At 32.9% G+C, this 12,175-nt stretch overlaps 1 protein-coding gene across 9 annotated transcripts in view; it reads left to right on the forward strand.

The window, feature by feature from the left end:
- Positions 1 to 12,175, forward strand: part of LOC138176017 (semaphorin-3D) — a 252,885-nt gene that overhangs the window by 192,369 nt on the left and 48,341 nt on the right. For all 9 annotated transcript variants that reach the window (XM_069106724.1, XM_069106723.1, XM_069106719.1 and 6 more), the window contains 3 exons: positions 6 to 120; positions 1,557 to 1,626; positions 6,481 to 6,625. In XM_069106724.1, the coding sequence (XP_068962825.1) occupies positions 6 to 120; positions 1,557 to 1,626; positions 6,481 to 6,625 (330 nt within the window). The remainder of the gene's footprint in view (positions 1 to 5; positions 121 to 1,556; positions 1,627 to 6,480; positions 6,626 to 12,175) is intronic.

Raw genomic sequence — 12,175 nt, forward strand, 5'->3', positions numbered from 1 at the left:
TCCAGAACGATGTGGGAGGGCAACGTAGTTTGATAAACAAATGGACAACTTTTCTCAAGGCCAGACTGATTTGCTCAATTCCTGGCAATGATGGAGCAGACACTCATTTTGATGAGCTTCGTAAGTCATGTGGATTTGCTTTCTTTCTGTCTTATTAATTTTTATCCTTCCAAAAGAATATGCCTAGTTAGAGGAACAAGTTCCATATTTTCTTTCCAGATGACTCATTCCCTATTCTACAAGTAATTGATATTTCCTACTCAGCAATATGCACATGTGCAACATGCATTGCCACCAAAGAAATGCCTTTTTGTTTTACTCAGTAAATCATCATCCTGTCTCTGAAAAGCATTTTCTTTGGTTTCTGTATGAATTACCACAGACTTAGAGGAGAAAAAGGGTGATAACTTAGCAAAGGTGCCAGAATGACCTTAAACTTAACTTTAAGCCAAGTTCTTTACAGGATCTTCTGTGAACTGGGTCTTTCCGTGGTAGAGTAGGAGGTAAGCCCAGATATTTGTACTCCCTGGATTCAAGGGTCTTCAGTTGAGGATAAAGGGAAGCTTAATGTTCCCTGCCCAGTTTTGATCTCTCCCCTTCCCCAAATTGATCTCAAAATGCTTTGTTGACTGTGTATTTCATCTAGTATCAAGTCTCAACTTCAATCAATCAAATCACCCTTAACAACTCAGTAGAATTATGAGTTGCAATAGCAGCAAAATACCATTCCCTATTGGCCACTTTTCTAACAGCGTAGTACTAATGACCTTCCTTGGATTGAATTTAAGATTTCACTTTAAAAAAATTCTATATATTTTTGAAATTATGCAAATTTATTTTTAAAAAAGCATTAACAGTTAAAGAAAGTACATTTCCAGGGGAGTGCTGAGTATTTTTTTTTTTTGAAAAGGGATCAGTGGGTCAAATAAGTTTGGGAACCTCTAGTCTAGATGACCTGTAGGTCCCTTTTGGCATTAAATCTATGATCCCATGAACTTTGTCTTACTTGATTACAACATTGACCAAGAATGTTTAGTTTCTCTTATGTAGTCACATGCGGTGGTATCCCCAAAGTCCGAGTTCATTTTAAGGTTTAGAAGCTTCTAAACTTTAAAAAATGGACTCAGGCTCTGGCAATTCCCTATAACATATTCATCCATTTGTAGCTTTTTAAAAAGTTGGAAGGCATATTGCATATATATTTTTATATGCTAACTCTATTAAATTATTGTCAAAATTATGCTCACACCAAACTGATACATTCGCTATTTTCAGAATGATAATAGAATGCTCTTTTGAATCACCCAATCATTTATTATGTTTCACTTGTCAATATAATCATTGCTTAGCACTCGATTGCTTGATTATAATTATGTGTGTGTATAATATATGTATATGTATGTATATACACACATGCATATATATAATATACATGCTTATTTTAATCTTGTTTCATGCTTCATATTCTTAGCTAAAATATCTCTGAAGTTTTAATATTTTTGCAACTTTGAAAGTAAGCCTACTAAATCTTGGACGTATTTTTTCTTCTTTTATAGAGGATATTTTTTTACTTCCCACAAAAGATGAAAGAAATCCTGTAGTATATGGAGTCTTCACTACAACCAGGTATGTTCCAAGTAATGTTTCTTAATTATATTTTATAAAGTGCAGTGGTAACTTTTACTTTTTTTTTTCCTTTCCTGTCCCCATCAATACTTCTGACCTGCCCAGTGAGGCAGGTTGGGTATTTATTTTTACGGTAGTATAAAGTTTCATTTCATAGTAGCATAAAATGATGCACATATAGTTTAGGTGAACTGAAGAGTCAGTCAGTTAATTAATGACAACAATGAAATTAGAACTAAGGTCTTCTGACTTTCAGGCTTGTGGATTTTCCACTAGATGGTGCTGTGCCTGGAGTCAAGAAGACCTGAGTGATTATTACCTCAAAAAAAAAGGTGTAGTTATGTGACCCTGGGCAAGTCACTTAACCTCTCTTTGCCTCAGTTTCCTCACCTGTAAAATGGGCATAGTAACAGAGTTGCTATGAAGATTAAATCAGATAATATTTGTAAAGCACATAACACAGTGCCCGGCACACAGAAGGTGTTGTATAAATGCTTCCCTTCTTCCTTTTCACCCTTGCCCTCTATCTATCAAATTAGAGCATAATGTTAGGTGTTTTTACCTTGATCCTAGCATTTGTGACTGTCTTAGGGACAGCTTTGTCCTGTGTATTTTATGTTATTTTTGTTATTATTTAACTTAGTCATTTTGAAATGCTTTATTTTGCACATATTAATCACTCCTTGCCAATCCTTAATTATTTTCTTGGATAATATTTTACCCTTCTGAACTACTTTGCTCTCAATTTCTTGACATATTTTGTTTATTATTGTATGAATTAAGGTTTGTTTTTTACACATATCCATCCTCAACATATTGTCACATACTGTACTTTCATCTGGTGTATTATTATAAATTCTGGCAATTAAACAATGTAAAATATATGTGACAGATTAAGATTGGAAACAAGGTCAAAATACAATTATTTGCAGATGGTATGATAGTGTATCCAAAAACTCAAAATGTTTCAACCAAAAAATTAATGGAGACAATAAGTTAATTTACCAAGACCATACAACAAAGATTAACTCCAAGAATGTTCACATTCCTATTATTAAGAGTTTTTTTAATAATTAAAAAAGGAACACCATTCGTGATAGAAAGGAAAGCCATAAAATATTTGTCTAGAATAACTAAATCAAAGGAAGATCTAGATAATTGGTAAGATATTGAATATTCATATAAGGGTCAGATAAATATAAGAATATGACAGTTCTCACCAAACTAATCTCCATATTTAATGCAATGCCACAGAAAATACCAAGGGATTTCTTCATAAAACTGTATAAATAATAATGCAACATATATGGAAAATGCAAAATAAGACAACAAACAGTGAACACTTTGGGGTCTTGTATTCACTTTACCTTTCAGTAAAGTTTACAATTGTGAAAATACGGACCTTTGTAGAATATTGTTTAAGGAAATCTCTTTCCCATGTATGTTCAACCAGGATGTCCTTCACAAGTACATTGACCATTTTTATAAAAAAATATTTTAGAGTTTGGAAGAAGGCATATGAGTTAGTAGATGTTAATATCCTCTCAATCATCTATTTTTAGTAATAATAAAGCTCAAGATTTTTTTTAAAGCAATTGGGATTAAGTATTTGCTGGGTAAAAGGGTATGCATAGTTTTATAGTCTCAATGTTCTTAAAATTGGATGACCCTTAAGAGTTTCTCTTTATTTGTTTAGTTCAGCAGTTCTCCCTGCTCCCTACATCTGTTTTTTAAATTTTTAGTTATGTATAGATGTCTTTCTACTTCCTTATATAAATTTAGAGGCCAAATATAAGATTTTATCATGAAAATCTTTAGAAACCTTTTCCATTCTAAATGTTTGTTATACTCCCAGTTCTCTTCCTTAAATGTCCTCAGCTTGTTTAAGGTTTTCTGTAGTAAATCCAATATTCTACTGTACTTATTGTTAACTATGAAAAAGCATTTGCAAGTAAATGCTACCTTAAAGGCAAAATAAGGTAATGATAATAATAATAATAGCTAGAACTTATACAGCACCTGTGATATGTCAGGCATATGCTAAGCACTTTACAAAAATATTATCTCTTGATCCACAATAACTCTGGAAGGTAGGTGCTATTATGATTTCCATTTTATAGTTGAGGAAAATGAGACAAAGATCGAAGGACTTTCCCAGGAACAAAACAGCTATTAAGTATCTGAAGCATGTGTCAAAATCATACTAAATCCTTGGAAAATATAATCTATCCAACTTCATTTAACCCTCTTATTACTAATTTAGATGGAGCAATAAAACAAGGGAACTTAATAATCAGTTAAGGTGTTTGCTATTGCCATGGTATATGGATCAAGAAGGAGGCCCTGGAGCTAATGATATTCTCCAGCTGCTGCCTTTTGTGAATGACATTTTGCCAGTCTCATCCATTTCCATGCAATTTATCATCACTAAAAAGAGTTTGATACAATGATCCATAAAAGAAAATCAATTGATAAGAAAAACCTACTAGCTTACTATGTCATTTTTTTTGGATAGACTGAAATGGAAAAAAAAAGAGAGAGTACTAATACCAGAAATTCAACCAAATGTATATATGGTATTAGTGTTTGATGAATACATAGATTTTTTAATGGAAAGAAATGTGTCATTATTTAACAAGTATGTTTAAGAAATATTTTGTGGTCTATCCATTAGCAAACTGATTTAGAGCTACATCTCATACTACGTACCTCGGTGAATTCCAATTATGAGATTAAGTGAAACAATAACGGTATAGTTGGACGAAATTGTACATTGATTGGAATTATAATGCAATTAAATTCAGTGTGTTAAATCAATCAATAAATAAACAATCAAATCAATTAAGCACCTACTATGTTCTAGGCACTGTGCTAAGTGCTAAGGATGCCACCCAAAAAAGCAAAAGAAAGTCCCTGCCCTTCTAATCTAAGAGGGGTGGGGAGGCAACATGCAAATAAAAATATACAAAATAAATAGGAAATAATCAAGAGGTAAAAGGTGCTAGAATTGAGAAAATAACATGAATAAATATGAAAAGACATTTAAGAAATAAAGAAAACAAAAAAAGCAGAACCAGAAGAGAATATACACCAAGTATAACCATATAAAAGGAACAGATGGAAACTCAAGAGAAACTAACAAATTTTCTTCACTTTCTTTCATTGAAATTTACTTGTTTGAATACATGAAGATGCAAATTGAATCTAACTGGCTAATACTGATATTTAATATTACATTTATAATAAATCACTTAAAATATTTTACTACATGGATTAAGATGCTAACTGAAACCACTACTTTGAACCCCAATTTCTGTTAACGTCTATAATATAAAAGAAATATGAGACCAAAGATCAAATGTCTGCTCAGATGAACTATCTTAGCCTCCGTTATTTCCCCCTAACACCTCCCCATTCACAGAATTTCTTTTGAAGTCATTGTGAGATCCTCTCAAAAAGCAGGAGATATGTGCCAGGAAAAATTAACCCCAAGACGTATTCTTTTTTTTTTCCCTAACAAGTTTCTACTAACTCAGAGTCTGAAGTTACAAGACAATTTGTTCTTGGCATGCTTTATTTTATTTTAAAATGTATTTGTGAAGATCAGTAATATTGAGCTGCATGGATATTATATACAACCAGAAGGGTATTTAATATGTACTAATAGCAAAAAAAGACATGGCTAATTTATGATGATGTTGCTTCATTCCTTTAGTGTAATTTTTTTTTCCTCCTGCTGTCTGGTTAGTATCATCTTGCCATGTTTCCCATTAATGTCATTCCATGGATATTAACAATGGAGCTACCAGTGTTAAAGTGTGATTAGCTCGTTTGTGTCATGGCAAGATTATATTTCTCTCAACTCATAAAGAGTGACCATTCCCTTTTAGTTACCAGAAGTTTCCAATTAAAAGACAATGTGGTTTAATTTCAAAGGGAAAATGACCTATTAGGAAGACTTGCTACAAGTTAATTTCTGGAAAAAAAAATAATATCTACATGCTGCATCTGTATCTCTTAATAATATAGACATTTTGCCTTTGTGGGTAGCTATGAATTTTAATCATAATGGTAAGGTGTCTATGTTGGTCAAGTGTACCTGATGCATGATATCATCAGTAAAGTCTAGGACTGATGTTCAGAAACACAAAACAATCCTATCACATAATGCAGTATAATTTTCTCTTATGTAAAATCCACATGAAGAAAATCCATTTAGTATCTATCTAATAAGATTTAGACCAACAAAAGTGATATGATAAAGCATTACTTTACAAAAAAAAAAGCTATGATAAAGATTTCCTTTGTGAGCTTTCTGAGTTAAAATACAAACCTACCATTTAAAGTGATAATTAATGCACCAATTTTTAGGGGAATATCTTTTAAGCAAAATGAAGACTGTAATGAAGAATTGGTTGATGATGTAAGCTAACAGTGTCATCTAGCTAAGCTAAAATGTATTCCATCACTTATTATTGATATACTTTTGATATTAATATTGGTATTTGATGAGTTAACTATTTTACTTTGTATTGGTTTTATATTTTTAAAAATATATGTATGTATATCACACACACACAAACATATCATGGTGTTAAAAAGGAAGATAGTAGGGGTGGCTAGGTGGTGCAGTGAATAGAGCACTGGCCCTGGAGTCAGGAGGACCTGAGTTCAAATCCGACCTCAGACACGTAATACTTAACTAGTCATATGACCTTGGGCAAGTCACTTAACACCAATTGCCCTCCAAAAAGCAAAAAAAAAAAAGGAAGATAGTAATTCCCTTTCATTTTCTCTTTGAATCCCTTAAAGATTCAAATACACATTTATAAGTGAAATGATTCTTTATTTCAGCTCCATCTTCAAGGGTTCTGCTGTTTGCGTCTATAGCATGGCTGATATCAGAGCAGTTTTCAATGGCCCATATGCTCATAAGGAAAGTGCAGATCATCGATGGGTCCAGTATGATGGAAGAATTCCTTACCCAAGGCCTGGTACAGTATGTATCAAATTTAATGACAGCTATTAACTTTTTTCCTCTTTATTTTTTTCCCATTTGCTAAGGTTTTTAACTTTTTCTTTCATCCTGGTAAAATAGGCATGCAGCATGGCAGCATGTGCTGTGGTTTCAGAACAAATAATGTTTGATGAGCATGATTATCTTTTCAATACTTTGTTTTAGCTCAAGATTCTCCCTACAGATTATCTCTCCTACAAAATAATAAATTGCTATTACAAGGAATAAACTTCTCTCATGCTGGGGGCTTTAGTGTTCTACAAGCTCAGTATGGGTTAGCACTGTACTGTAAGCAGCACTCAATGAGAATGTTGGCCTGATCTTAAGCTAGCTACATTAATAGAAATATGTTGTTCACTGACGTGATGGTAGATTCATTATATTCTTCCTCAGTTAGACCGTATATGGAGTATACTGGTTAATTCAAAGTAGCACGTTTGGGAAAGGTCATCAACAATCTGCAGTTCATCCAAAGAGCTTACTATCAGGACAGTGAGAGTCATCATTGTTATTCAGTTGTTTTCATTCCTGCGTAACTCTTTTTTGACCCCATTTTGGGTTTTTCTTGGCAAAGATACTGGAGTGGTTTGTTATTTCCTTCTCCAACTTACTTTACAGATTAGGATAATGAGGCAAACAGAGTTAAGTGATTTGCCCTGAGTTACACAGGTAATAAGAGTCTGAGGCCAGATTTGAACTCAGGAAGATGAGTCTTCCCGACTTCAGACCCAGCACTCTATCCCCCAGCACCACCTAGCTACCAGTTAGGACATTAAAGGTACTCAAAGTCATTCTATTCCTATAAGGTTCAGTTGAAGGAACTAGGATTATTTAGTAGGGAGAAGACTGTGGAAGATCTAATTTCTATCTAAAAATATTTGAAGATTTGTCAAGTGGAAGAGGAATGAGACTTGTATATTACTTGGTCCATGATAGCAGAACTAGGTCTAATGGCAAAAGGACTATTTTTCTGTCCTTATAAGAAAAATCTAACAAATATCTGAAAGTGGAACGAAGTAACATATTCATCAATACTCAGTATCCTCCAGTGGAGACCAAATGGTCACTCGGGATAAGGAAGATTCACACTTCAAGTAGGGAGCAGGACCAATGGCCTCTGAGATTCTGTACAGTTAAGAGATTCTGTCATTCTGTGAAAAGTAAAGTGCTTATTCATAAACTTGGTAGGCATCATTTGAGCCATTTAGTATCATGAAATAGAAGATTTTCTAAATATATATTCATGTGTCAAGGAAGAGACTGATCCTTTCATTTGGAGGATTAGATAACTATAATTTTTCATTTTTATATAAAAAATTATAGAGAAATAAACTCTTATTTGTAAAGACAGAGTCAAACCAGAATAATTCCTCATTGGCACCTTCCTTGATACTAATCTGTTTTTATATTAAACTTCATCTTGATTATCTCTCCCCCCTCCAAGAGAAATGGAAAGAGGGACAAATGATTATATGTTTAGTACCTTCATGGATGAAGTAAAAAAGAGAATTGATATCTAGACATTTTCAAATAATCTCAATTTTATTTTTAATATATTTTATTAAATATTACCCAATTACATGTAAAATTTTTAATAATCTTTAAAAAGAAATTCTGAGTTCCAAATTGTCTTCCTCTTTCCCACTGCTCCCCCTTCCTCAAGAAGGCAAGAAACTTGATATCAGTTATATGTGTGAAGTCATGCAAAATATATGTCCATATTAGCAATGTTACAAAAGAAAACAGAAAAAAAATAAAGTAAAAAAGTTTTCTTCATTCTTCATTTTGAGTTCATTAATTTTCTCTCTGGAGGTGGATAGCATTTTTCATCATGTGTTCTTTTGAATTGTCTTGAATCATTGCTTTGATCAGAATAGCTAAATTTTTCACAGTTGATCTTTCTTACAATGTTGCTGTGTGTACAGTGTTCTCCTGGTTCTGCTCTCTTCTTTTTGCATGATTTCATAGTTCTTTCCCAGGTTTTTCTGAAACATCTGGCTTGTCATTTCTTATAATACAATAGTATCCCATCGCAGTTATATACTACAACTTGTTTAGCCATTCCCCAATTGATAGTTTTCTCCTCAATTCCCAGTTCTTTGCCATCTCAAAAAGAGCTGCTATAAATATTTCTGTACAGATAGGTCCTTTTCCTTTTCCTTTCATCTCTTTGTGGTAGAGATCTAGTACTGATATTGCTGGGTCAAAGGGTATGCACAATTTTATAACTCTTTGTGCATAGTTCCAAATTGTTCTCCAGAATGATTGGACTAATTCACAGTCCTACCAACAGTTCATTTGTGTCCCATTTTTTTTTTCCACATCTCCCTCTTCCTTCTTTGTCATATTAGCCAATCTGATAGGTATGATGTATCTTGGAGTTGTTTTATTTTGCATTTCTCTAAGCAAAACTGATGTAGAGCATTTTTATATGACTATTGATAGCTTTGATTTCTTCTTCTCAAAACTTCTTCATCTCCTTTGACCATTTATCAATTGGGGAATGATTCTTATTTTTATAAATTTGGTTCAGTTCCCTATATATTTGAAGAATTAGGGTTTTATCAGAGAAACTTGCTGCAAAAATTCCTTTATAGTTTCATTCTTTTATTTTTAAACAAATGTTACAGACCATTTAATATAATTCAGTTAACCAATCAACAGTTATTTATTAATCACCTATCATATGATATACATTGGGGATATAGAGACAAAAGTTAACTATTCCCTCTTCTCAAAGAACTTTACAGTATATCAGGAGAGTTTTTATATATAGATGTGGATGTATGTATACATGTATATGTATATATATGTATCTATCTACATTAGTATTACATATACATATATCTGTACAGGTATATACAAAATATATGTAAAATAGACAAAGGGTAATTTGAGAAAGATAGTACTTCCAGCTGGAGGATCAGGAAATAATTTCTAAAGATCCTGGAGTTGAATCATGGATGAAAATAAAAACTCCATGTGTTTCAGGAATGGTGGAAAAGGTAAAAAGAAAGGAAATGAAGTATCATGCATGAAGAAGAGTAAGAAGCCAGACTGACTAAACCATAGCATATAAGAAGGGAAATAACTTATAAAAAGTCTGAAAATATAGGTTGGATCTTGCTTGTAAAAGGATTTAAATACCCAAAAAAGGAGTTTTTATTTGCTACTAGAGATAATAAGGAGCCATTAGAATTTGTTGAGCAGAGCAATGACCTGAGTGTCTGGCACATAGTAGGCCCTTAATAATTCCTTTATCATTTAATTTGTTGACTGATATATGGAAAATTATTTTAAGAGTTATAGGGATGATAGAGTAGGGCCTTACTTGAGACACAGAAAATTAAAAAAAAATTGTTGAAATAGCCTAGTAAGAAGTAATGAGGGCATAAATTAGGGTAATGATTGTGAGGACAAAGAGAAAGGGGGTGGTTGGAGAAATTTTGTGGAGATAGGAGTAATAATATTTGACAGCTAATTAGATTTATGGTTTTAGGAAGAGTGAGGAGTAAAGGATGGCACCAGAGTTAGACATGTAAGTGATTGAAAGAATGGTGGTGCCATTAAAGTTATGGGGAAATGGACAATTCATCTTCACCTTTGGCAGCTCATCAGCCAGGCTTCTTGAGGTCCATTTCCATTCTGCTTTTGAACAGATCACTTATTTAAGGAACTCCTTTTAACAACTGTTTCCATTTTGTGCTTTATAAATTCACAATGTAAAATCTGGACCTCATTCATTAACCCCACAGTAGGTGGAAAGTCTTCATTATTATATTCTTAAGAATTTAGAATTTTTCAATGATGACAATGCCCAGATTTTCCTTTTTTAAATAACATTTTAAAACATCACTACCCTAAAATGTTGAATCAGATGTTATTATATTATTCTCTTGTTTTAAAATCATATGTGAGGTTTCATTTGTTTAAAAGCAAAAGAGTAAATCGATCTTGAGATAATGATTTGTGGGAAGGGGAAAAGGGAACCTACCTTTTTCTGAAAGGAAAAAAAAATAAAATTAATACTACTAAAGTTTTAGGTTTCAGCATAAGTTGCCTCATCCTAATACTGTTTTTACACATGTATGTGAAAAAGAACTGTGTCATGTGAGGACGCTCCTTTCAAATGTCTAGATGTTTCAGGAGAGAGACTGTTTGGGGTCTGGATTTTCTAGTTAATTACCTCAAAAGTAGTTTAAATATGTAGATACAGTAGCTGCATCCTGTAATTTGCCTTGAAAATGAAATTAATGATCAAAACAACTGGGTCCTGATGGAGAGATCACATTACATTCCAATTACAACTAGCATGTGTGTTGTGAGAAACCGTATGCTCTAGAGATCCTGTCAGCACTGATCGTTATCACCACTTTTCCTGTCCATGCCTTAAAGTTGTGAATATTTTGTGAGGCTCAAAGACAAACTAATGCTTTCCATAACTCTCCCTGATAGTCTGTAGCCACTTGTTTGAAACTTAAACAAGTGAACTTGAAAAAAAATGACTTTATTAAATGTTGAATGTTCTCTCAAAAAAAGTGCCATTCAATATTCAATACCTAATTCCTGACTACTGAGTAGCCCAAACATAAAATATTTATATTACATAAAAATACCAAACCAATAAATGCTAATGTCCCTATAATTTAATCCAAGAGAAAGAAAAATTATGCAATTTTTTTTTTCAGATCAGGCCTGAAAATTAAATCTCCTAGAAAGTTTGAAGCCAGTAAGGATAGGCATAAGAAACAACAGGATCATTCATATGCCCATTGTCTTTAGTGGAGATCATTTAGAAAGTTCCATTACACTCCTTATATTCTTGCTTCTGAAAAAAAAATTGTGGGGATATCAATATTTCTTTCTCTTCTCTCTTTTTTTTTTTTTTGAGCAAGTCCTTTAAAAATGTTCTGTAATCAAAATGTCTCCATGAGGGAAGATTCCATAGAAAAGGATTTTTTCTTTTGTTCTTGATAGCTAAGAAGAAAAATTTTGTCTTCCCCTTGTAGGATTTTGTACTACCAAATAGTCTTTGTATTAAAAATTTGCTCTGTTTGTTTTACTTTTGACTAATAGAGGATTTTGATCTCCTTGAGTTTTTTTACTGTGTATGAATAAATGATTTTTTAAAAATCTAGTTAAGTGAACAACTGCAAGCCAAGCCTAAGTACATGAAATTCAAATAGAAAAAATGATACATCCCCTATCCTCAAGGAGTTTACATACTAAAATGGGAACACAAAATGTGTAGGGCCTGAAAAGAGACTTTTGATCTATAGAGTTACAAAGATGTGATTAAAGGGCATCCAAGTATCATGCCCCCTACAGCAATAATGATAGTATTGATTTGAATCCTATTGGAAAGTAGGGGTGGATAGGGAGTGACAGCAGCAGGTCAGAGGGCAAGATATCCAAGGGACAGTGATCACACTGTAGACAGCTTGTTATGCATGATCAAAGGCAGTGGTGTCAAACAAATAGAAACAGTGACCACTAATTCATACATAATGATACCTGCACCCCTATATTGAC

Source organism: Petaurus breviceps, unplaced genomic scaffold (genome assembly GCF_028583685.1).
Source record: "Petaurus breviceps papuanus isolate PSGF00001 unplaced genomic scaffold, PetGlider_PUasm1.0 80, whole genome shotgun sequence".
In the NCBI taxonomy this organism is placed as follows: domain Eukaryota; kingdom Metazoa; phylum Chordata; class Mammalia; order Diprotodontia; family Petauridae; genus Petaurus; species Petaurus breviceps.